Genomic DNA, 26,921 nt, shown 5'->3' with positions numbered 1-26,921 from the left:
TAGACGATATCTGTTATAAATTATAACAATTTGCTCTGGAGGATAAAAGCCCCCCAACCCACCTCTCACCGCCACCACATGCACACACGTTTTCACACACGCGTCCTCTTGACCTGATAAGAGAGTTGCCAGTAGTGTGCTCACATTGCTGAAGGCTTGAAAATGTGTTTTCATTTAAATGCAAAACACACACACACATGCCGCATCTGCACACTGTGGCTAAAATGCCCCGGTGCCCCTCGGAGTTCGCCTTGCGAGAGGTCTCGTTGCCGCACAACATCATTTAAGTTGCCTCCGAGAGGCCGGTGGGACGGTGACAAGACAAATTTGCCGGTAATATGAAAGCAAAGAATGTGGCCAGCCATGAGGTGGCCACGGAACAGCAGCACATCAGGGACAGCGGTGGCTAATGTGGCCGACCTGTCAGTGATTGATACATGCAGCCGTAGGTTACTGGTAATAGTTCCTGCAGCAAGAAGCGGCACATATTTCTGGCCTAGGGGTGCATATCAGCAGGCCAATGATTACTGCAACATAAACAGGGGTGCACTAAGGTCCCAGCCTGACGGAACAATAAACTAATAGCAATGTCACTCCCCCCCTCCCCCTCCCCATGACACCGGCACCGTGTGTGAGGAGTAACAGCCCGATTTAAAGAGTCTAGAGCACAAGGGGCCATTTTTTATTTCTAGGATGACGGCCCGCAACTGATGTCATTATGAACCTTAAATCAACTTTCTGCTTGCTTGAACATGGTCACCTGGGTACAGGGGGACAAGGACAGGAAGAGGTTGAAGTGCCCGGCCCGTCTCCGTGCCACAGCTTCCTGCCGCGGCAAAATTGAGTTGGGAGGCGGGTGATCAATCAAGTGTCCCCCCAACATACATTTTTTACGGGCTTGTCCGTATTTCCCCATTGTAATGAGTGGAATCGTTGTGTTGAAAAATGGAAAGAGGAAAGATAAACCAATCGGGCGGTTGAAAGGCGGACAAACCGCCTGGGCAAGAGAGAGGTTTTTACGGATCAATGTCGTTATGTGAGGTTGTAATCGGATGGAGACATCTGCAAAAGCAACTCGATTGTTCAAGCATAAAAGATAACGTCGTCAGGGAAATTTGTGTAATGACATTTTAGTGTCATTTATGTGAAAGCGTGAGCCAGAGCTGTTGCTGGAGTTTTAGATCAAGGTAAGAGGGAGAAATGAAAGAGACGAGATCCAAAAAGAGACACCTTGGTCCCACTCCGTCGCCTCTCGTCGGCCTCCTCCATCCGTGGCGCTTTCATCGAAGTAAACAGTCGAGTTGGGGTCACCGGGACTGCTTGGTAATTGAGCCGGTGTGGGCCGCCCTGTCAAGCACATCGGCTAAAAATACATCGCCCACTGTCAGCGGGCACCAAGTGGGGGGAAAATGATTGTTCCCGCTGTCTAAGTGCAGGACACCAGCATCAACCAGTGACCTTCTCTTTCTTCTCAAAAAGCAACTTTTGCCTCAAAGTCTCTTTCATAACACGCAAAGCTTGAATGGAACATTTAGTCATGTGATTGTAAATCGGCAAGCAGGGGATTTGCATGCTCAAATACGAAGCATGTTTTGCCTGTCATGGGCGTGCACTTCCATTAGAACTCAGCAAGGCGCTGAAAGCAAAAAGGGAAAACACGCCCGGCGGAATGCCAGCCAGCGCCTTGAAATATTCCAATGAGGAAAGACGCTCCTTGGAACGTGGAAAGGTTATTGATATGTCCTGCAATCATTTCCTGCTCTTTGATATGCAAACGATCTGGTGTGAATTTAGAGCAATCCTATCAGACTCATTTCACACTTCTTAGCCCTTGCGTCTCTCTGGAGTCCTCCGCCTCATTAGGCCAATGTTCTCCATTACCAGCATAATTAAAATCTTTAGTAGCTTATCAAATTAAAAATATTTTTTGCTGATCGTACTGAGATCTTCACCTCACATTTATTTTCCACAACAGGAATAAATGAAGACTAAGCATTTTGCATACGACCGTATGACAATTTGGTGCTTGAAAGGAGCACTTGTGATATCCATAGAGCTGCTGATGAGAAATGGGGAGGGGGAGCTGGAGACCAGAAACTCCAGAAGATAAGCACGTGCAAATCATCTTTCATTTAACACTGCTCATTTGGAGAATTGCTTTAATTAATTGTAATGTTAAGCGATTGGCAGTTTTTATTTTTCTGCGCACCACATATGCAAGGACTTCTACCGCCAAGGTAAACATGAGGATTACATCAGCAGACTGGATTTGAATGGCAACACACAGTTTCAGATTTTCCTTTTTTTTTTTTATTAAATGGCTGTCATAAACGGGTTAGGAAATTAATTAGTTAAAATAATCACCTTCCTAAAGTAATGGTCTTGGTCATTTTTTTTTTTAAATTATATCATATCATATATTATATATTATATTATATTATTATAGTTATTAATAGGTTTATTTCATGCTTTGAATTAATTGATCGGAATGTATCCGATTTTAGTATGGTTGGCCAGCATCATGAGATGTTTACAAACAAAAAATATTTGGGGTCAAAATATGACTTAAGTCATTATTTTCAGGTGACAAAATGCTATAGGAGAAAAAAAAAATACAGTATATGGCTTACTGACAAAAAAAGCCATAAACCGGATTATGTCTTCTTATTTCAACTCCTGACCTCCGGGTTTCAGGTTTGCTGTCAATCCAAAGCAGGAACACGCACATACACACTCACATATGCATGCACATATGCACCCCCCGACACACACACACACACACACACACACACTGTGGATGCGTTGTCAACACACCAATAATGTCATCTGTCTTGAAGGGATTTATTTTTCAAAGAGCTGTGCGAGATGCAGTGTGCTTGACTTGTTAAATGAGGTTTAAGTCTTGTGTGTCAATTGGAGGCGGTGCAGAGCTTTAAGTATTTTGCACATTAATGCGCTTTTGAGAATATTACCCCAGGGTCCTGTTTCTCAAAGAGGCAGGGGGGGATGTTTTCTAGTGTTGCGCTCGTAAACTTATTGTCGTGTGCGCACGACACCGAAATGATGGCCATTATTCAGATTTCATGCCTTGTCTGAATGTTAATGATTTTACTCTGGGCATGAAATTTGCGTGAGTACGAAGGGATTTGTGTATACAAACATTATCCAGATGACAGGAGAACTGAGGAGGGGGGAGAAGTACTTGCTTGGGATTCTAATTAATACGCGGTTTTGTTTACAGACAAATGATTGAATTAAACGGCGAGGACGAGAGTTGGATTAGCCGCTAATTGATTTGATGATCCAATTTGTTTGTTGCAGGCATGATTCCCGCAGAGCTGCAACAGCTATGGAAGGAGGTGACAAATGCTCACGTGAAGGAGGAGCACAACGGCAGCAACAACGGCCACCGGGGTCTGGATCTGTCCTCGCCGGCCCCGCCAAAGAACCCTCTCCACAACCAGCATACCCCCACCAACGGCCAGTACATGAGTCATAAGAGAGAAGTGTAAGCCCTTCCTTTTTGTCAGACATCATTTGCATACGCTCACAAAAAGCCGGTTCACAAAAATTCTGTGATTTAATTTTGCACAGTTGGAACGGTATTAATTTGACATTGCAAAATATATTCGGACTACCTCTATTTTATGAAATTCTTTTCTGTGTAAAGGCAGAACGTCTGGGCATTAGTGTTATATTTAATTTTAAGTGGTGGCAGTGCCTAATGTACATGTCCATTGAACATACATTATCCATCTATCCAGCCCTCCCTTTTCGTCTTTGCTTTTTCTATAATCTTACAGTGGCTCCTCATCAGTGAGGACACAGCGGCATTGTCGGAGATCTCATATAATGTACTTTCTTACATTTTTCTCATTAAGTCGCATAATCTTGCAGAGTCTCCACATATTGCAATGTCCCCCACAGGCATTGCCATGTTTATGATTAATTTATATTTCATTTAATATTTCAGTAGTGTTAATGAGGGGGTCAAGTCTGCCTTTCTGTCATTCACATTGCCTTTACTTGAGAACATTACGACACATTTGCAGTTCTTTCCATTTGGTAACCCTATATGGGACTTGTCGGTTTAAGGCTGGCTTTTTAATTCAGACATTTTTTTTCCAAGTTTCAAAGATTCACCTGTGCCAACACGAGGTTTTATATAGTAGAAAATAATGCGATCCACTGACTTCCGGTGCTTCATTTGGCTCACAGCAGTGCGTGCGTGTGTTGAAGCATCGTGTAGGCGGGTGATATTGACTCACTCACTCCATCGCACATGGTCACAAGTGAGCAAACAAGGTGAGCATGGGTTGCAGAAAAACACGGAACATGGAAGACGACATAGCGCTCGGGCTGGCGAACGCTGAGTGTTAGAGATTAAAGATGTCAGCGGCAGTTTAGGACGAAAGCTTAGGTGAAGACAGCATTCAGATGGAATATTCTCAGGCTGGTCATGTCGTCATACGTCGTATCTTAGATCTGTCAGAAAAGCAAGCAGGTGACTCTTTTCGCCCGAATTGTGTCATAAATCATTGCTCATTAACAGCAGATAAAATAACAAAATATGAAAAAATTTAAAATATGAATTAATAATAATAATAAAATAACAGATACTACAGAATCTAAAAAAATTGAAAAAGACAGTTCATAGCATTTGAACATACCTTTGTTTGTGAAGATCAAGTTTATGTTTACACAACGCCGTTATTGATCATATTTCAAAGAAAGAACCGCCTAGTAATCTATGCATTTAAAATTCCAGTCTGACGAGCGCATCCTGCCGTCTTGCCAATGCTGAAGCTAATGAACTTTTAATTGATGTGGTTTCGCAAGTCCTTCTGTCAAGCAACAGCAACACGCCTCCCTTCTGATGGACCTGTTTTCCCGACCGGCTTCAGATTGGTTTACAGCGGGCCCTAAGTACCGTGTAGTTAGTTTCATGTGTCATATCAAATCTAGCCAGGCACGACGACGCCTGCAACTAAAACCTTAAGTGCATCCACAGGAATCACTCATCGGCTTTGCGCTTCCGTCTCGAGGAAGGAGGAGAAATTCAATCACTGCCGTCTTGACACACCGAAGCCGCGGCACGTGCTGCCGCCGAGTCGTCTTGAAGAACAAACAGGCTCTGAACAGGCCTCTGTTTCTGCACATAGATCACAACCTATGAAAACTGGGCAGCAAAGGCTTTAGATTTGTTTCTTTCTCTTCTCGCGTCTCCAAAAGAAACCAATGACATGGTTGCTCGCGGTTATAATATAATTTACGCCTTCTACCCTCAGGCTGCCCCATAACTGAGCATCGTGAAATACTTGTCAGTGGTGCACATCAAATGTAATACAATCCATTGGACCATGGGATATTTTCTTTTCAAGATTTTTTTTCTCAAAAATAGAGAAAGTATATTTCACATTTAAAGCTCTTCTTCTGTTTAGCCATCCGCTGACTAAAATACCCCTTCTTTGCGCACGCTGATACTTATTGCTGTTTATGTTTGAAAATCAGATTAATTCAACCAAACAAGAGTGCTCAGAAAGAATGTAATAAATTAAAAAAGGAAAAAAAATAGGTAAATAGCAAAATAGTGGTAAATTAAGATTAGTCACTATAGATTCAAGATTCAAGAATTTTTATTGGCCATGTTTGAGCATGCTAAACAAGGAATTTGACTTCGGTATACTTTTTACACCAATTGTTAGACACTATAAATCGTGTCATTTTCAGTACAGTATTTGGAAAGCATCAGCTGAGGTGAGAAGCAGCAGCAGCACCGCCATGCACCATTGGGAAGCGCAGGTGGGAGCTATACAGGCCGCTCCCTCAGGCTGTTGTGTCGTGCTTGTTTCCATATGGCGGACTGTCTTGTTCTCATGCTAGTCTCTCCACTTTTCTCAAGAGCATATTGGGCTAACATTCCTCCTACACCTCTTGCCATATGGAAGATGTAGAGTGAGTTTTGCAAAGATGTCCCTGCTATGGCTGGCGACAGTAAATCGATACTGTACAGTGAATTGAGATGGAAATGTTTACAGTTTGTGCTCAATTTAAAAATGATCTGTTGCTTTTCAAATTGTGGCAATAAATGAAGTTGCATTGTTTTCCCCCCCTTCTGCATTTCTCCTTCAGATCCACCATTGAAGACTGCCACCCCCACAGCCATCCTCTCTATGGTCACGGTGTTTGCAAGTGGCCCGGATGCGAAGCAGTGTTTGATGATTTCCATTCATTCTTGAAGTAAGTAAAAGGCATCTTCGGAGCTCTCTCCTCCATTTCCAAACGTGTGTCTCGGCGATGGGTCGATTACATGTTTTTGTGGCACCATCCGTGCAAAAGCTAGTTGTTATTCCTGAGCCTGCATGGGACGGTCCTCTCTCTTGACAAGGGTACGGAGCCCGGGCCTCCCTCGGAGGACGCCATGGGCCTCTAATTCCCGTGATAAGTGCAGTTCCCATGGTGACGGGGAGCATTTTCCCAAACAAACAACCGTAGGATGTTTATCCGTAGCAGGCCACACTTTGGGCGCGCTGCGTGTTTGCCCTTGTCATGGGGACCACGGGGGTTTGTTGTTTGCCTTTGACTGCTTTGTGCTCTATTTCTGTCTTTCTTTTCCTCGCCGTATGTCCTCGCGTTCTCCTTTTCTGCTTCGACACTTTTTTCTGAATTGAATTGTTGTCCACTCCATCGCTGTGTAGCCCTCTATCTCAGACAGAAACACCTGCTTTGAAATGACACGTCAGGAATAGATTAGAGCATGTTCAGCCAGGCGCGGACCGTTGTTGTTATACATCACGATTGGCTCGCTTGAGACCCCGCGTTTGCTTATCAAGCTTGGGGTGTGCGGTGCGCTCTTGTTAATCCAGCTCATAACGGCGCCATGGTTACGGAGAGGATGAAAACATCTGCGGCGTGGCAGCAGATCAATGGCTCACTGTCACCCCGGATTAGTCTCACTTTAAACAAGATATGACACAATTCCATTATCCCAAAACAAGCGCTCACACAGCCTCCCAACAGACGCGGGGCCAAAGGTGTCGTGCGGTGCAGCCTGAAGAGATGACTGCGAGTTTTGATGCTTTGTCAATATTTTGAATCCTCTTTTGATCGTTTGCATAAATCCACACCATTGCAGCTCGCCTTTGAAGTGCTTACGACGGAGGCTTGTTTGCTAATAAATAGAAAGTGTGCCGTGCAGTTTGCTAAACAGAAGGGTAGCTTTTGCTTTTCATCCAATCGTCACGTGCAACACTTGTATTAAAATGTGCATTACATCCAAATACCCTGGCATATATTTTTTCCTTTGGGGGTGCCTTTAAATCATTCATTCTTTATTGTATTCTGACATTGCCTCGCCCTTTGTTTATACAAGCAAAGGGAATAAAATTCTGGGCACACACACACAGTCGAACTCTCCCTAACAATGTGTGTAAGTGCGCTCGGCTTTGTTTTTACAAGTGTTTTTATCATGGCAACATCTTGTTTACTTTAGTTGCCTGCTCAAACTGCTTGGAACATGTTAAGAAAACATTTGGGGAGAGTCTCCACAAAGCCGTCTTTGTCTAACAGCAGGCCAGTGTGCGTGCAGCTCACCAAGGTGTTAACTCTCAAAGCCTTAAGCGCTTCCATATGAAGCCAGGCAACGGTTGCTGCGGGCCTCTGAAAAGAATAAAAATGACAACAACAACAAAAAATGTATTTAGTGGACTAAAATGTCAGAGGATGGAAGGGATTGTTGAAACTTGAAGTCAAGCTCTATCAATCTGGGAGTGTTGAGTCAGCAGCACACACACTGCCTAGCAGACAGAAAGAAAGGTGAGAAGGACTTTAATGTCAACCACATTTCAGCGGCACATGCCAACAGTAACAACCAACACCGGGCTCAAATGTTGTTTTAAACTGTGTGTGTATTTATTCTGTTTCAAAGAAAACATGACATACCTTGGTTCACTATCTTGATAAACACAAAGCACCAAATCCCCGTTCCTGTTTTTGTGCTGAACACACAGGGTGTGTGTGGTAAGAGCTCAGTGGGGAGGGGGGGGGGAGCGGTCAAGAACGAAATCGACAGTGTCCCGCCAGGGGTCAGTGCCAGGAAAACACTGCAGTGCCCTCTAGTGCTGCTCTGTCTGCAAGCCAAAATCCACGTGCACGTTCCCAATTCAGATTAGCAAGGGCAGAACATGATGAATTAAAAAAAAAAATACACATGGATTCACTTGAAATTCATTCTCGTGTTCATAGCTGTAAATCAAATGACGCCTAGAACAGAAATGATCCATTTGTAAATTCGAATTCAAAACATTCAGTGGGAAAAAGAAATGTTGACCTTAAGATCACTTTGTCTAGTTTCTGTTGTCAGTAATTGCAAAGGAATAAAAATGACGGGCAAACTAAGTGACATACAAAAAGGATTGCATCACAGGCTTGTCTTGAGTGACTTGTTTTATTGTTCCATTTACATGAAACATTGTCAGTCTGCCTCGGAGCTTTTAAAAGTGGCTCCATTTGAAGTCCAAAAAGTGACACACGCCAACATTCATAGTCTCCGTCGTTGTCAATTCGCCGTCGCCGCTGCTCTCGTGTCCAGACAGTTCTCTCAAGGCTGCATTAGGGCCATTTGAATATTTCATTTCCTATTAATTATGCACTGTGACTCTCCATGTCATTAGAAGAAATAAAGTGGAATGTAACAAAGGATGAAAAGAAGCGGGGCATATGTCGCCTATGAACGGAGAAATTTCAAAGCTGCTCACGTCGGCTGCCCTTCATTGAAAATTCACTCTGTGCCGCTTAAATTGAAGTTGAAGCATCCTTACCTATTATTTTCTTCTTTGAACATTTTTACACACCGAAATATTTACCAGCTTCGTTTACAGAGCTACTTAAATTGAATTGACGCAAATTAACAGAAAGCTCGTAGAAATCGGTAGAAGTGGAAATTAGAAGGTTTTATCTTAATGCTGTGCAGCAACACAATAATGAATTTTAAGTACCAGTCTCATAATGTCCTTCCATGTGTCAGTGTACAAGTGGAATTAAGAGCAAAAATATATTTAATACAAGTTATGATAAAAAGCATCCCCCCACGATGCCGTCACTGACCATTTTTGATTTGCTGTGAACGACAGCAAAAAGTGTATTTCAAAATCCGGGCGCCGCCGAGACGAGCCTGGTGACAGTGACCTACATGGTCACTGAAGATGTGATATAATTTATGATATATATATAATATATTGGATCCATTAGTGAGCATAATGAAGTAGTGAAATGAAAGGGTATTTGTGAAATCAGTTCAAACATCCTGCTCGGATTATGATTAAATGATTAATGAAATGCCCCTGCATAAGCATTTTCAAACAGTAATTCATGCGGCGGCTGATAAAATTCCTCCAATCATATTTCCTTCACTCGTGAACCTTATCTGCACCATTTTATATGAATCACTGGGGGAAAAAAAAGAAAAAAAAACCTTGTCTGGAGCCTGCCGAGCTACTTATTTAGATTAGTTATAAAAGTAGCGGCAAAGAGAATATATTTTCCTGTATGAGATGATCACATATAATTATATCCATAACTCAAGTTGGTGACAGCTCCCATTTGCTTCTTCTGTTTGCCTAGGTTTTTATTTAAAATATTTAGATATATTTTAATTACATAAATAAAGAGGGGGGGGACACAGATATGTATGCAAATGTCGTGTAATCCGAATGCCAGTGCAAATTCTACAATTCTTCAGTCATTCCACTTATCTGCCATATAACACTGACTATCATCCATCTATACTAAAAAGGAATTTGCTTGGATATATTTCAGCTCCATACAGCATTATTCTCTTCCCAGCTATTTGCAGCTCCTCGCAAGCATCGTTAAAAGCCACTTGACTGGACTGTTTCTGACATCAAACAACTGAAACAAGCTGCTGTACGGTGAAAGTGACACATGCATTTTTTTTTATTCTTGCTCTGTGTTTTGTTTTCCAGGCATCTTAACAATGAGCACGCTTTGGATGACAGGAGCACCGCCCAGTGTCGGGTGCAAATGCAGGTCGTGCAACAGCTGGAGCTGCAGGTATTGTCTCGGCTTTTGCTTTGGACCAAATATTTATGTCCTCTTCTCCTGACAATGCTTTTGCGTCGAACACCCCCCCACCACTCCCGAGCTCGTCTGACATCAACCACGGGGTCACCCGTAGACGCCCAATGACATAAATTTGTACATTGGCAAGTAAGCAGTCATTAAAAATGTGTTATGAATGCATGACAGCTAGAAAAAGATATATGAAGAGCCGGGAGCTAAGTAGAGAAGATAATTACGTTTTGTATATTACTGGGTTTAAAAGTTATTTATGACTAATCTTTTGCGCAGACAATAAAATCAGAAATCGCTCACATAGAGGTGATGGAAAGAAAAAACTCAGTGATGAATTATAACAAGAAATAGACAAAAGATCCTTTTCCTTTGTTAAATCTCTGGATTGTTATTTATCACAGGTTTTTTAGATTTTCTGAAAAAAAGTCTATAACATTTCTCCATAAAGATAAGCCATCACTCACATTGTCTGATTTTTAGAGGGACTTTAAATGGACTACTAAATTAGTTTCAATTAGACATTGACAGGTTAAAATAGGGAGTATCTCCTATAAATAACCCGTACTACTAAAAATCATCTAAATTGTTTTATTCTATGGCTTCATTTTATTTCCTTTCTGGTTGTTTAATATTCCAAGAGCTGGAGTGAACATTTATCAAACACACAGTTCTTCTTTTGCTTGGTGTTGACTCTGAGCAGCAAACCCAAATTCTTTTGACCACAGTTAAAAACATGTTTGTCACTATGATAATGCAGTGTTTGTACTCATTTAAAAAATAAATAAAAATGTGCTGTCCTCCTTTCCAGCTCACAAAGGACAAAGAACGTCTGCAAGCAATGATGACACACCTTCATGTGAAGTCGACAGAGCCCAAAGCCACGCCACAACCGGTGAGCCATCCCATCGTACGTCTACCACCCCCCCCACCCCGCCATTCTTTTGTTAGTCTTAATTGGCACATATGTATCCATTAATCTGGCCCTCCGTCTTCTTATTTTATCTACTAAATAAAAACAGCTGTTGTCTCCAGGGAGGCAGTAGATATTGTTGGGAGCACATCTGCTGACATCCAAGATTCAATTTGGTGTCAGAGATAAAGTGCACACAAACAGCTTCGTCTCGGTAACTGAATAGAAGCTCTGCCTCTTTGCCCCATGAGATTATCTTTTATCGTTATTACTATTGATTATTAAAGCCAAATAATTGACATCTGGATCACAGTCATCACTAAAGCATCTCCAAGAACGTCTAAGGTGTCCTGTTAGATAACAATGACAATGGATCCAAATGATACACAATTACACTAAAAATTAAAACGAAGGTAATAATCAAGTTCAAATAAAATTTTAATTGGTGTGATTATGAACAAACTAAACAAAATTGATATATTGAAAAAAAGCACTCTTTTTTTCCAAATAAAATATTTTAAAATAGAGGGATGAGGGTTTACTGATTATTTTAAAAGAAATAATTCCTAGAAATAATATAAAGCTGCGATCAGCGAGGAAACAGTTGAGGTATATATATACGTATATAGTGTGTGTGTGTGTATGTGTATATATATACACACTCACACACACTGTATATATTTCTTATAATTAGCTTTCTTGCAGCAGTGTAATCCTTATCCTATTGACACAAGTGCTTAGCATGTGGCATTTTAATGGGATGGGCTATTCTGTCATGTTTTTGAAGGGACCATGTAACAGTCTGAATGATACTTCTTTCATCACACCACGAGTCAAAGATCATTGTGCTGTAGTGCCTGAATTCAAAACGAAACACACACACAAAGTCGCCGACATAAATGCACCATAGACAAGCAAGAGTCGTGTGTCTCATGACACTGTGCAGCTTGGATCATTTATTTACAGTGGCCTATTGATGTGCAAAGGCGACATGTCGACTTGTCTCTGCAGTAAGAATCAACATAGCTTGCCTGGAGACATCAAAAGACAACAACAAAAGACTGTCTGTTAACACTGTCTCTGTGTCACACACTGATCGTGTAGATTAGAGTGCCAAAAGTGGGTTTTGACACCGGGACATTTGTATATGAAAAGTGGCTGAGGCGGCCGATAGCATCGCTGTCTCCCCGGGGCCTGCGAAAATGGCTGTGTCAGAACTCAACAAGAACGCTCTCAAGGGGAGCTCAGATTTTTATGCAAATTAATAGGCTCCTTTCATAAAAACTTCTTACATTAGCCAACGTAATCTGCTATCATGTGCTGGAACTGGATGTCTGGCTTGGCTGGGTGATTGGTGGATTTACACAGGTCATGGACGTGACCCCCCCAGTGAGTGAGAGATATCATAACCCCCCAGAAAACCTCCTGCCGAATGAATGCAAACTCATCTCCCGTAAATTGGTTGTTACACAATGGTCTGCTATATTAGATGATAAAAGTAAAAGTATCCAGGTGACACAATAAAACAGCAAATTGTCATTTCGATTATGATTAATGCTCACTGATGGTGTGCGTGTAAAACATCAACCCAACAGGATTCATTTTATTCTCATAAGATAGATGAGGTTGCAGGTTTTAAAAACAAACTCGTTACATCCCCGGCGCGTGCTTGTGCCTGCGCTGAGTGTCACTAAGCATTCTTGTCAAAAATCTGACCTTTTAACGCCATACATAATTGAGGAGGGACTTTTTGTTTATTTTCTTTAGCAGCTTGCAGAGTCAAAGCCAGTATAATTAGATCACCAATTACCATTTAATTAATTTCAGTCTGAAGTCTCATTTTGTCTGTACGCTGGAGTGAGTCCAAATGGTGAAGCAAACAAAGGCCAGGCTATTACCAGCCTGTCTGGCCTATTGTTGCAACCTCTCCGTGTTTACGGCCGGGGAATATGGATGAAAGAAGAAACAAAGCAGGCTAATCCTCACCAAGAGAAGTCAACGTACTATTGATAGCATTGTGCGAATGTGATTTATTTGCTTCATCATTTGCAATAGCTGTTTTCTGGCTGCTGTTGGTGAGAGTGCTTCAATGTACATTTTCAGCGTTACTACAATTTTGTTGGTTCAATGTGCTTTAGATTGTTTTTTTGTTTGTTTGGTTGATGAAGTTAAATTTGTGTTTGGGGCCTAACTTTCAGCCGTATGTGTTTATCAACACATAAAAATATTTTATACAGATAGAATGTTTAATTTGACAATAGCAATCTTATTGCAAATTAAGTGTACCATACGTTTGCCTGCAAATTAATAGCTGGAGCAAGGGTCAGACTCAAATTTTCTACTTGTCAGGCTGGACATTGCTTCCAGCTGCCTCAAGCCACCTTCTGAGCACTTGTCATAATTAGTTTACCTTGTTGACATTATAACTTAGCCCCAGCATTGACACAGGCCTCGGACTACTTATAAAAAAAAATGACAAAAGATGAAAAAAACCAGGACGAAACATGGAGGCACTAAATGAGCTTATCTTTATTTTTCCTCTTTCTTGTAGCTCAACTTGGTGTCCAACATTACATTGTCAAAGTCGACCCCTCCTGAAGCTTCTCCTCCGCTGAGCCTGCCCCAGACCCCGACCACACCCACAGCGCCGCTCACACCCCTTTCGCAGACTCACTCTGTTATCACAGCCAACAATCTCCACAGCATGGGCCCCATGCGACGGCGTTACTCTGAAAAATACAACATGCCCATCTCTCCAGGTACCCAAACATATGTTCTCTTTTTGAAATGGTATTGCCCAGTGTAACGATTCTCCTTCAACCTTTTTTGTCATTGCAGATCTCAGCCAGAACAAAGAATTTTACATGAATGCAGATGTTAGACCACCGTTCACGTACGCCTCATTAATAAGACAGGTAATGTCTTACATACTATTTTCTCTTCAGGAATCACTTAGGGCCTCATCTACTTACAGTTTACACATGCAAAAACTGCTGCATAATTAATCGTTCATGCAAATGGTTATGTAAACTGTTCTGCTAACTGGTTACATCCAGAATTGTGTTTGCCAAATACGCTAAATTACCACGTGATTCATTTTATTCATTCTTAAAGACGTTTATCAAAACAAATCACCGGCATTTTTATACCTGTTGCCAGCAGCGAGTGAAATATGTTCAATTGAACAAACACGTAATTTAACAGCTGCTATTTGGAGTACTTGTAAAATGTCTTCACAAGTTTAGTCAATCATTTTCAACACACACACTAACAACTGTTCACTATTTTGGTTCTTGCTTTAATAAATCAGGGCCTTGGTGTCTCCAATAATTTCAATTCAGCTTTTTAGGGGACATTTTAGTTTCTCTGTGTTTCTTGTTCAAATTTGATTGGATGTAGACTTAACTGATTAGTCAACCTCAAGTGATTGCATGCATACGAGATTCCAAAAACATGCAGATGAAAATTTCATGTGATTAAGCATTTGGGTGATTATAAGCAAATTCATTTCACACAAGAGTAGGGATGAACCTGTTTTAAGAATGCCAGTCAATTATGGCTTGCTCCCACTAATCTGGAATCTCAGGAATTAATCTGAGCTGGCCATAATTGCTGCCCTGTAATCTGCCTGAGAAATGTTTTTTTTTTCCATGCCCTTCATGTACACCCACAAAAGAAAATGTATTCAAATCTGCTATTTGAATGAAAAGTGGATGGGGGGGGCATTGTCTGTTGCAGACACACACACACACATACACACACACACACGCACACGCACACATACACACACACACACACACGGCTTCTTATGATTTATTTATTACTTTGTGAAGGAGGCAACATTTGAAATATTTGTTTCTGTCACTGTTCCTTACCCAGGCGATCCTCGAATCTCCAGAAAAGCAGCTAACGCTAAACGAAATCTACAACTGGTTCACACGAATGTTTGCATATTTCAGACGCAATGCGGCGACGTGGAAGGTAACGTTTCTGTTCATCATTTGACGTAGTCAAGCTGTTACATGACATATTGTCACAATGAAATTCCGCTCAAGAATGATGTATTAACTTTGATCCTTACTTTTACCAAATGCCTGATAATGCCCTCCTTATTGCATTTAAATGGACCATAAACAATCTCGCTGTAATTTGTTGGGATGCTCACTTGGTGGGTGGCTTCACTTTCCACTAAACCACAAATGAGCTCATAGACGCACAATCCAAAACCGAACCAAATTTAAAAAGAAAACATGACCAAAAAAAAGGCAAATTATCAATGCCCAGTCTTACTCGTGACAAAGATTGCAAATTGTGTATTTTTTTTTTATTTTTTAATGAAGTGTTCCTCATGCAGAGATGTTTACTGATAGAACCTTTTTGTCTCTTTGTTTTTACACAACTGCAGAATGCAGTCCGGCATAATCTTAGTCTACACAAGTGTTTTGTGCGGGTAGAAAACGTAAAAGGGGCTGTGTGGACAGTGGACGAAATAGAGTTCCAAAAGAGACGGCCTCAAAAGATCAGTGGGTAGGTTTGTTTGTTTGAGTTCCTCGATGGGAAAGGGCCGCTGCTGCCGCTGTTGCTGCTCCATCTCATTGTCTGTGTGCCACATCGTCCAAAGTCCCCGCTTGCTTGGGCGTGCCTCCCCTCCATGCTCTCAGAAGGCTTTTGGTGATGCACCGTAACCCACCGCGGCTTTGTCTTATTTTCATTGTGCTCCTCTCCCCCCCCCTGTGTTTGTGTGTGTGTCCGTCCGTGGTTTGTGTCGTCACACACTGCATCCGCATCTGGCTGTCCCCCCCACCGGTCGGCTTTGCCAGGGTGCCGTTCGCACCAACCTTTCCCTGCATAAGTGCTTTGTGAGAGTAGAAGATGAGTTTGGGTCCTATTGGACCGTTGATGATGAGGAGTTTAAGCACGGCCGACACGTACAGCGAGGCCGTCCTCGGAAATACGCCGCTGACGTGAACTTTGATGAGCTGCTTGTACAGTAAGCCACCCCCCCCACCACCACCAACCATGCATGCTCCCCCATCAGTGTTGCTGTGAATGCGGTCAACCGTCATGCTTTTGTCTTCAACTTGTTCTCGCTTGCCATGCACTTCAGTGTGTTGAAAGATAATTTGTCATTCCTCCACCACTAAATGTATTTTGCTCTCCCGCCAAGTGCATTGATTTTTCATTAGCAAATATGATACCGTAACTGAGGTGCAAGCAAGTGGCGGTAATTCAATTTTTATGTTTGTAGGAGTCCAGCATTGGTGAAGAATATTCAGACAAGCCTTGGCTATGGGCCGGCCCTCTCCGCTGCATTCCAGGTGAAAATAGAAAAACAACCTCTGGGAAGCAAAACACGCCTTTCGGTTTGATTTCCTCAGTCACTTAAAGTCATGGCTCGATGTATTTGTTTAAAAAGAATGATGGGCGACTGAGAAGGTGCTGACAAGTCTCTTCCGTTCCCGGTTTAATGCTCGGGGCCTGCCTGCATTTCAGGCTTCGATGGCAGAGAACAACATACCTCTATACACAACTGCTTCCATTGGAAGTCCCACCCTCAACTCTTTGGCAAACGCCATCCGAGAAGAGATGAATGGAGCAATGGACCATGGAAACAGCAACGGCAGTGACAGCAGCCCAGGACGCTCGCCGCTGCCAGCTATGTGAGTGGCATATACTATTCCCTTGAAAATATTTTCTATCTTCCATTCCGCAAATGTTGTCAATGAACAAAATTGAATGGTGCCAGTAGAAAAGGGAAATTGAAACTTTGACAAGGTTCTGTCGAAACCAACAAGGAAAAAAAAAGGAAGTCGCCCCCTTTTGTTATTTTAACAATTTATAAACTGCGTTTTAAAACTCAGAATAATGTAACACTTTCCAAATTACAGAGCGCAAAGTGAGTTAACCGTCGGCTCAGATATCGTGAAACGTGAGCTCCGACACATTAAACAGTGTGGAGGAGCCGCCTAAAGAAAAACAACACGAAAAGCAAAATTAGTCTGGGGGACATGATTCAAAAGCTCTTGTGTTGGAAAGTTGCGCTTGGCCTGCCAACCGCAGTTCCCAATTCACTTGTTGAGTAGGAGTGTCTACTAAGTTGTTTGAAGCTTAAAATAATACAGCGCCACGCATGCTTTCCAGATGTGAGGGCACAGCACTCGAGGATGGCCTCCCGAAATTTCGCCTGCAAACAAAACGCACGCGGGGAAAAAGAAAAAAAAAAAGAAAAGCTCAGGGCCAACTAGAGGAAAGTGCCATCCCTTATCACAGAGAACATACTGTAGCTGTGAGCATGGCCGTGGAACAGGAAAGGCAGAGACAGGATGGGTGTGCTGGCCTAAAGGCAGCCTGCTTCTCCCTTCTGCCCCTCCGCGTCTCGCTTTAGGCTCAACACTCTCACTCTTTCTTTTCATAATTAAGTGTATATGCTTTATGCCAAGACAAAAGTAGTTTCAGCGCTTTTCTTTTGATTTTTATTCGATCCACGTTGGCATTAGCTCTATGTAGTGCATTTGCTGAAAATAAATATGGATTTTTTTTTTTGTCAGTTAAAGGCAAGGCAACTGTATTTGGAGCGCACAAAGTAAAGAGAACTCAAGTAGTTTCAGTCGTTATGGCAACAAAATATTTAAAGGCAAGAAATCAAAAGTAATCAGGTCTATATTCAATTAGCATTTCCTAAAGGTATTCAAGACCCATAACTTTATATTATAGTCCTAAGCACACTTTTAATATTATAAACAAACACTTGGGAAATTTTTAAACCCATCCTGAAATGTGTATTTATTTATCTGGTTGATGTCAAAATGTGCAACAAATTCAAACGTTCCAAAGTCAAGATGTGTTCAAGCTTAACATTTGAAAGCCAAGCAACGAGCATTTTTCTAAACTGGCCAAATGAACGTCAGGTATCCAGAGAAGGCTAATTATAAGCAAAGTGTTGAATCAGCATGCTGTTCAATAGCCGAGTGATAACAATTTCATGTCTGCCTTGCAGCCACAGACTCGTGCCTGAGGCTACAGCGCTTGTGGGGTTACTTTGATGTGAAAATGATAGAAAACCTGACTTTACTCTCCCCGCCCCTCCCAGATTTGCAACAAAATATGTCAGCTTATTAGCATACGGTCTGATTGTCAAATACGAGCTTGAGAAAAGAGGCAAGTGCCAGTTAGTCCCTTGTCAGCGCGGGTAAATGAGCCCAGCGCTCGGCAGTGGGCCGCTCAGCCCCCACGATGGCGGCGGCCTGGCGCGGCGAGTCTCCCGCAGCTGCTTTTAATGTTTATCGCCTGCGTTGTGCCACACTCACCGTCGCCCCTCACGCTTTATTCCTGCTCTGTTTGCGTAATGAGAAATTTGGCACATCTCATCTCTTTAGTGCCTCTTTTGGCCAAACTGTGAGCTGGAGGGGGGTGGCGCTCATGTTTTTGCCTTGTTTACAAGTGACAGCGTTATTATTCTCCGAAGGGCCACGTTTCTTATCGCAGAGTTGTAGCGGGCGGGCGGGCGGGCGGGCGGGCGGCTGCTCTCTTTGCACGCCTTCCCTGCCAGCGCTTTTCTTCCTTTATTGACACTTGCTTGAAAATATGCATTAATTGCGGGGTTTAAAGCGCGCGCGGTGGTGTCTGAGGGCTGTGTTTGCTTGAAGTTGATTAATGATAGAAGCCGGCTCGGGGTCATCCTCCGGAGACCCGTCTCGCAGGTTGTGCATGTTAACGAGCAGGAAGGGGGAAGACGCGGCGCGCCACCGCAAGGCTGACAACACTCGCTTACTCGCTCGCTCGGCGGAGTCCATTCTCTCCCGTTCCCGTCTCTCGCGGTTAATCTTCCTCATTTATCAATTCTGAGTGAATACCTGCTTCTTGGTTGCCATGAAAATAAAACACCGTTCCCGCATTAGAATACCTGAAAAGAAAACTGAAATTATCATTGGCTCCAACGAGGGGGTCCCCAAATGATGCCAGACATTTGTTTTTGTTCCCGTTTCTTTACAGTCACCCTGAAAGGTTACACAAGCTGCCAACTGTTACGTTTTGTCCGTATCTCGTTTCGCCCGTAATTCAAAACTCCTGCATCGCATAATCTCGCGAACAAATTTTCAACAATCCAAAAGAGTTTGTAGATTTCTGGAAGTACATTTCTCTCGGTTGGCACCTCTGCTTTATGATACAAAGCAAAGCATATTCTCATTTTTGAACTCCTCTGGCACCTCTGCTTTATGATACAAAGCAAAGCATATTCTCATTTTTGAACTCCTCTGCTGGTCAAGGCATCACATCAGCGTCAAAGAGGAACCACTGGACCTCGAGGAGCACGAAGGACCTCTCTCCCTGGTAACGACTGTCCATCACAGTCCCGATTTTGACCACCACAGAGATTACGACGACGACCAGGGCCACGACGACATGCTGTGAAGGCCGCGCATCCGTCTGGGAGACGCACAGCGAATAGCCGTCTCGGACGCTTGATTGCCGCCGTCGCCAAGTCCCTCTTGAATAGTGCCATAAAAACATATTGTGACTCACAAAAACATGGGTTCTTTTCCTTCCCCGGCCTCTTTTGACTTTTGAAGTCAAAGCAACTTTGATTTCTACCCTGCGACGGACGGATAGATGAGTTTGGTACGCGGCGACACGCTCGCCTCACCGATGAGAAACCAGAAGGGGACGAAGACCCTCAGCACTCGGGCAGGACGGCGGACTGTGACGGGGTTACATCTTGCCCTCCTGCTCCTCCCCACCCCCCACTCTATGCCCTCTCCCCACATCTTGCCTGTGTGAGGACACATATTGACAAAGACCAAGTGACTGACATGTCAAATCGGGGGATGTGCTTTCACTGCCTTCAATACTTTGCATCACGATGAGTCCATCTACTGTGAGAGGGGTGTTTTTTTTCGGTTGGGGGACAGTTCAATTTTATCAACACAATGTCTTTCCATCAGCCAATGCTGTTATTGATGTTGTCTTTTTTTTTTGGGTCTTTTCTATAAACTCATCAGACCTCATGCCCATGCTGTGGAGATTTTGTGTGTGTTCCGCACTTGATGATGAATGTTTATGATTTCCTCTAATGTTGTTTTTAAAAAAAAATGTCTCACAATGTATCATTTTTCTGTCATTTACTCTGCAAAAAAAAAAAAATGTAGCCTGGCTATTCATCACCTCAGCGCCCCTTCGCCACCCCTTCTAATGAAGTCCACTGGCATTGCAGCATTCCTATGATGAAGGCACTCTCCGTGCATCCATGAAGTTTAATTTAAGATGTGAATAAATGACAGAGAAATTATACAGGTTCTGATTTATCCTTATGACATTACACTTTGAAACAAACCCGAGCACGTTGGGCTGCAACACAATTTTTGATCACTTACAAGCAGTTTAGTGAGGGGGAAAAATGAAAATGTCAGGCGTGCACCAGCAAGATAATGATTTGGACTAATTCCTGAACATAGCCACCGTTGTTGATCAAGTATGGGTTTCATTTCTAACTTGAGTCCAGATAAACTTTCTTTCGCTGTGATTTGGTTCTGACCTGGGCGTCGATCATTTCACAGCAGAAGAAGGTTTACTTCAGGAAGGGAAAGAGTCTAAATATTTCAGAAAGGTCTGAAAATGCACATTTCCGACAACGTATCAACACAGTTAGAAAAATTGGTCTTTTATGAATCCCACTTTTGTTTCTTATTCATTCTCGCAGTTGTATGTGGCTTTTGGGGAATCAGCGGGTGCTAAAAATTGTGTTCTGACACTACCAAAGAGATACAAAATCAGTAACCATGCAGCAAGTGGATCAGGCCCAAAATGGCTTCCTCCTCCAGTTTTCTCAAATCGCTCAGTCCGCTGCGATTTGTGAACCAAAGGAGGTGTCACAAAATGGGCTACTGCAATAACCAAAAAATAATGAGCCAGAGGCTTTGACCAGCCATTCCGACCAAATTAGGGAAACATTTTGTCTTTGTAAGTGCGGTAAGTAATATTATTAATATTATAGAGGAAAGGAGAGGAACAAAATTAAGAAATCTTTGCTGAGACCATTTTAGACAACTTTCTTGACTTCAAGTGGACCACGGAAATCATGCCATGTTTTGTTTCTGTATTCCATGTTCTCTTTTTGAATGATTCTATGCCTGTTTTTAGCTGTTTTTGCATCCCGACTGGCTTCCAATGTACCCTAACACAGATGAGACGTTCTGATTGTTTTTAAGTTTCTGTATTACTTTTTATATTAAAAACAAAGCACTCAATTCAATTTAAGATGGGCAGAAGGTACTTTGTGACAGATGCGTTTAATGCTCATTTCCCCCCCCCCCCAAAAAAAACAAAGTAGAAGAGGCCAATTTGTCCAAACGAGGCATCACAGTGTCAGTAGACGGTGAGAACAGTCCGATTTGCCCAACAACCTCTCGTCCCAGCCTACAAGTGAAAATTTTTGAGTTGAATTTACTCAATTTTATTTTGTCAAATGGTTGTAAAAAAATAAAAACATCTGGATCCAGATACATTGTATTCAGTTTTTTGCAATCACTAGACAAAATAGAATTGAGCAAATTCAACAAAAAATATTTTTGGTGTTTAGTAAAAGGCAAAAATCATGTGGAGGATATCTTCGAGGTTCGGTCTTTGATTTGCACCAAGCACTCGGTTGCGCTCGTGTGTGTGCGAGTGTATGTAGGTGTGTGTGTGTGAGATGAAGCAAAAGAACGATTTTTAACAATTAGCTTTCTGATGACTCAGTTGAAATTTTATTTTTTTCCCCTTCACTTTTGTCAAAAGATAGATTTGTGCGTTCGCAACAGTATTGGGATATCAAATTGTGCCGCACATGAATTCAACTTCATATCTCTTAATTTAAACAAAACAAAAAATCATCGTGGCAGATGTGGGGGCTGGCTGGCTAGCTGGGCGGGATCCTCCTCCCAATTTGGGATTTTCAACTGTAATATAGGAACAGAATTTTCTCTGTTTTGGTTGACTTTGGAATTTTTTTGTACAGACTTTCCCTTTGTTGTGTTTTGATACTTCCTTTGAATGGTCCAACCACTGCCTTCTATGTGAAACGTGCAAAAGGAAGCTTTCTCTTTAAACGGAGACGTGTTGCATGACAAACTCCCGGCTCGTGTAGAAGGAAGGGTCTTATGGTGGAAGTGGCCCCTAAAAATAAAACAATGATAATTTTATATGGAGTTAATAGGAAAAAGACAAATATGCAGTGCCAAGATGTAAAAGATGTAAAGACTATTGTTAAATAATGTCTTTTTGGTTTTTATTTTTTAAAGGAGAATTATCAGTGGTGCATCAGATTTGCCCTCCTCATCAGCCTTTATCGTTGTTGTTTATTTTCTGATTTAAAGTTTCATTGTCGGTGGGCAGAGGTTATTATAGACTCTTGTCGCATAGTTCCATCGCCGCCAAACATTCAGTCCGCTTCTTGGATTTCCGCCGCTCTTACCGTGCACTTTTTGGGTGGGTGGGGAAAGGGGCCACGTTCTCATCTTGCCGCTCGGTCTTTCGTTTCTTTTATTTATTGGAGGATGAACTATGTTGTTTCTTTTCTTTTTTTTTTTTATTTTTGCGCATCGCTTCCACGAGTGTGTCACCTCCTCATTCCTCATCTAACCGATGCAGACCACTCTGTTGTAGTCAGTGCCAACTACTGACGTGAGCGTTCTAAACATGCAATAAAATGCTGGTTGTAAAGTCCGCTTCTTCTGGCTCGGTTTATTTTTCCTGCACTTCGCTTTATTTCAGGGATTACATATTACCATGAGTTCACGGGTTTCTTTTTTTCCATATTTTATTTTTCTACTTTGAAACCCTAACACTTGTTTACTCGAGTTTGTAACCCTTAATTATAACCCACAGCTCATTTTGGGCCCTAAACCATAAGAAACCGGCACCAACATGAGATATCATGCAGGTCCACAGGTGAAAGATTTTATACGACGTGAAGGTTTTAAAGTCGCCAATACACAATTGCAGGAGGATCAGAAATACCGCGACAGTGCCACAAGGGTTTAGATTTGCCGTTATTTTTCTCTATCCGATGCAATTTAATAGCGACTTGTGTTTGTCATCACGACTCAGAATATCTGGCTCGACATTAAATGATATCATAATTAAAAAGAGACAGTTATACGGTCTTTTGCCCGTAGCAATTTAGGTAACTGCATTTGATAAGTTGTAAATTGTTGCGGCATAAAAAAGTGTCGGAATAATATAATAGCGCGTGCATTTTGCTGAGGCCTAATGCTGATGACCACGACTTGTGTTTTTACGAGCAGGGCACGGGTCAGGCTGGCCGCTAAACAGGAGGCAAAGATCAAGTCTAAGTACTTTTAATCTTGTGAAACAAGCAATTACAAATACTTGCATTGATTTGTTAAAAAGCTTTAGGTGACATAAATTGTTTCTTGCTTAGCTTACAGCTGGAAGACATAAATGTCACGGGATTATTAATTAGGGCTTTTGAGCAAGAAGATTTAATGGAAACAATATAAAATCCCGAGCAACCTTGCTGGAGGCGCTGCCACGGTGCAGGCAGCGCAATTGTGTACCCGACGCCGTGTTGTTTCCATGACAATGGCCGGAGTCATAGACGGATCCAAAAAGATTTCAAATAAATGAAACAAAAGATTTATTCCAAAGATAAATAATAATCACGCAAAACAACTGAAATATAACCTTGATGCAATAAGACATGAACACAGAGGCCTTGAGTCTTCACATAAGAACCCTGACCCAAGTTTTCAACTTCGACCCTACTTTGATAGACAAATGTGAAAAACCCCGGTGTCATGTCAGACTAAAAGAATCTATACAAGCAATTCAAACGTACATTTTTAATTACATGTCACTGTTTACATCATTTGAAAAGAAACACCGTGTCCTCCACCGCCTCCAGCAGCCAACACTGACCGAACCCCAACATTGTAGTCCGGCAATTAACAGTGCTGCCGTGTTTGCGTTTTGTGGTTTGGTGTGAAAATGTGTTTATTAAGATGGGCTGCAGGCACGCGCCGCTGCGCAATAGACCTGCACGTAATTACATTCCAATTATTTGTACGTCTCGGATATTGTAAACCGCTACTTAGCACATCAGTTAAATTGACACAGTGCGCGGCTTGGTTTACTCTGTAATTAAAACGTGTTCTGTTAATGAGATGATGACCACTTTATTCCAGGGCTCTTGTGTTCGGGCTCCTCTGCGGCTCGCTGTTTGGATCATGAGTTGCCAGACGCTTCCCTAATCAGCCCTTGTTTTCTTTCAATTACCACCTGCTGTTCAAAAGGCATGCATCGCTGCGTCCGCCCCTGCACACACACACACACGCACACACACAACAATACGGCAAGGCCAGCACAACATTCACTCATTCACAGCCAGCCAAGTGTTTTGCATTATTAGAAGGTGCAGGCAGGTCTCAAAGCGAGTTCAGGCAATTAAAAAAAAGAGGATTGGGGGGGTATAAAGGTGCTTATCACGTCAGTTAGCCGTGATGGTGTGTGTAAGCAGGGATAATTACCCTCATTGGGTGAATGCTGGAGGTTTCATGCTCTCATGTCTCTTTACTTGCTAGATGAGGGTTAACATTTTTTAATGAAAAATGACCATATAGTAAGGCTTTTTTTTTTTTTAGAAAAAAAATGACCATGTAGCGTAAGGCTTTTTTAAATTTAATTAAAACCCCAACACTTCTTTCAAACCCTACTTTTAAAACCTGACCCTATGTTGAAACCCCATTTTGAACTATCGAGGGACGGTTTCATATAGAGACAGTTTTAAATGTAAATTTGAGAGAAAATCTGCTATTTTATATTAATTGTTGTTTTAAACAAATAAATAAATAAAATACATTCCTTTTAGCTTAAAGTTTTTTTCCCTCTGTGAATTTAATGATATTTTTCTTTCAGAGAGAAAAATGAGCTATTTTTCCAGCCTGTCCTGAGCAGTGTTTACCCGCAGTGAAGCTTGATTAAAGAAGCTTTTGCCTTTACATTGGTGCACCCCTAATCTATATGATTGGCATGTTAATTTCTCTGACGCTGCCATTCAAAACACAAACATGAAATGTTGGTTTTAGTACGGGGAGACCCGGTAGAGTGAATTTCAAGAGCTTATTCAAATATTTCATTAAAATGTAAATTTTTCGACAAGGCTGTACGGCTAGCTGTGCACAAGGCATGACTTGCTGAGTTATGAACTTATAACAGTATTTCTCTTTCTGATGGCAATTAACAAGGGTTTGTGCAAAGTGCTTACCTTGTTTTATCACCACGCGGGTACGCCAACAAATGCAGCACATGCAACAGGAACTTTATGTTGACTGGTGACAAAGTAGATGATTAATTCAGTAGGGCCTCTGCCAACTTGCTCTTTTCTTACTTACCTGCGTTTTTTATTATTATCATTTACAAGCATGTGAATGTGTACCATCAAATAATTCATTGTAGAATTTGACATATGGAAACAAACAACTGCCGCATCATTTATACACAAACGGATAATGCGTAAGGCTTGGGCAAAGCTCCAGCAAAGCTCCAGCAACACGTGTTTTGGAAGTGACGTGACGATTCCTACCAAGTTGAAGATTTAATACTTGCCGACTCGTATTTACTTTTGAGTTTTGCCAACACGCACGTCAAGCTGTGGAGGTTTTGTCAGCAAGTCAGTCACTTATTTTTCATCTCCATGTTAAATAAATGTTAGATGAATCAACGAATAAACAATTGTGTGTTGACTTTTAGGGTGTTTGTCTGGCATCCGTGTTTGCTCTGTTTTTGCTTTGATCAGCCACTGAAAAGTTTATCGGGAAGAACCTGCGGTGATGGCATCACTCAAGCGTTTTTTTTTTTTGTCCCCACTCCATCACCTGATTTCTTTATTTATCTTCTCATTTTTAACTGGTGGCGGGAAGAAGACAAAATGGTTGCAGGTGCTGATGAAAATAAGAGCCATCCATCATTATTTATTAGGCATGAAAAAGATACACAATAATGTAATTTAATCGCTCGGCAGACAATTATTTCCGCATATTGATAAGATAATGCGAAAAGTGCCATGAATCCTAATATGATGTTTGCTTTTATTGGTGTATAATACAACCCGAACAAATAATGTAATTGTATCACCGAGGAAATATGATTATTTGCTCATCCTAACATTATAATACTAATCGGCTGCAGACAATGGTGTCATATTATTTTGCGGTGCTTAACTAGTTACAATTTGCATTAACTGATTCCATGTGGATTGCAATAAAGCATCCTGGGCTCCCTTTGTTCCGTTTCTCATTACAGCCGGATGAGGCTAAAAAATAATCATTCCGAGTTAAAGCAGAAAACTTTTGCATTGAGTTTTAACAAGAATCTAATGTAATTTTTGTCCTTGCAGACTTTTAGCCAATTTAATGACAGAAGCATGTAAGGGGGGGTAGTCCAAGGCTAAAAAAAACATTACACGGTGTTGGAAAGAGAACATTTCATTAAAGAGTAAACAGGTTCAACTATTTGCATAGGTGTGTTGATTTGCTTATTGAAAATCGTCTGATGATTAACATTAATGAAGCTGAGGCTTGATGCGCCAACTGTCAGCCCGCATCAGCCTACCTCTGTAAGTCTCGGGTGTGTGTGTGTGTGTGTGTGTGTGTGTGTGTGTGTGTGTGTGTGTGTGTGTGTGTGTGTGTGAGAGAGACAAATGACGAATTCGACCTGTGTACAATTAGAGTCCACCAATGTCTTTGTGACATTATGAGAATGTTTTATTGATGGCTCATTATTAGCAGTCCAGTAGCAGGGCGGGTAAGTGTGATCCACTCCGAAAATGCAAAGTGTAATAATATTAAAACCTGCTTTATTATTAATACACAAACCCTAATCCATCTCGGCAGAGAATATGTGCATATTTTAGTGTCTCATTTGA

At 41.8% G+C, this 26,921-nt stretch overlaps 1 protein-coding gene and 1 long non-coding RNA gene across 13 annotated transcripts in view; one reads left to right on the top strand and one right to left on the bottom strand.

Moving 5' to 3' along the window:
• The window catches only part of foxp1b (forkhead box P1b), an 84,549-nt gene extending 61,850 nt beyond the window's left edge, over positions 1 to 22,699 (top strand). For 10 of the 12 annotated variants that reach the window (XM_088389546.1, XM_088389545.1, XM_088389544.1 and 7 more), the window contains 11 exons: positions 3,322 to 3,508; positions 6,133 to 6,240; positions 9,984 to 10,071; positions 10,901 to 10,984; positions 13,554 to 13,761; positions 13,841 to 13,917; positions 14,882 to 14,983; positions 15,408 to 15,529; positions 16,251 to 16,320; positions 16,496 to 16,662; positions 19,270 to 22,699. In XM_088389546.1, coding sequence (XP_088245672.1) covers positions 3,322 to 3,508; positions 6,133 to 6,240; positions 9,984 to 10,071; positions 10,901 to 10,984; positions 13,554 to 13,761; positions 13,841 to 13,917; positions 14,882 to 14,983; positions 15,408 to 15,529; positions 16,251 to 16,320; positions 16,496 to 16,662; positions 19,270 to 19,414 — 1,358 coding nt within the window. In that variant the 3' untranslated portion in view covers positions 19,415 to 22,699. Of the gene's footprint in view, positions 1 to 3,321; positions 3,509 to 6,132; positions 6,241 to 9,983; positions 10,072 to 10,900; positions 10,985 to 13,553; positions 13,762 to 13,840; positions 13,918 to 14,881; positions 14,984 to 15,407; positions 15,530 to 15,822; positions 15,993 to 16,250; positions 16,321 to 16,495; positions 16,663 to 19,269 lie in introns of all 12 variants that reach the window. The other 2 variants (XM_088389551.1, XM_088389549.1) reach the window with 2 other exon arrangements.
• Positions 5,693 to 8,026, bottom strand: LOC148391160 (uncharacterized). The gene is made up of 3 exons (XR_015861292.1): positions 7,942 to 8,026; positions 7,594 to 7,796; positions 5,693 to 6,956 (listed from the first exon to the last, which is right to left on the bottom strand). It is a non-coding gene; the product is annotated as an uncharacterized LOC148391160 (long non-coding RNA).
• Positions 22,700 to 26,921: the final 4,222 nt, after the last annotated feature.

Source organism: Syngnathus floridae, chromosome 11 (genome assembly GCF_059516105.1).
Source record: "Syngnathus floridae isolate MCC-2025c chromosome 11, RoL_Sflo_1.0, whole genome shotgun sequence".
In the NCBI taxonomy this organism is placed as follows: domain Eukaryota; kingdom Metazoa; phylum Chordata; class Actinopteri; order Syngnathiformes; family Syngnathidae; genus Syngnathus; species Syngnathus floridae.
The sequence above is the reverse complement of the archived record's forward strand: the minus strand, read 5'-3'. Positions and strand labels throughout refer to the sequence as shown.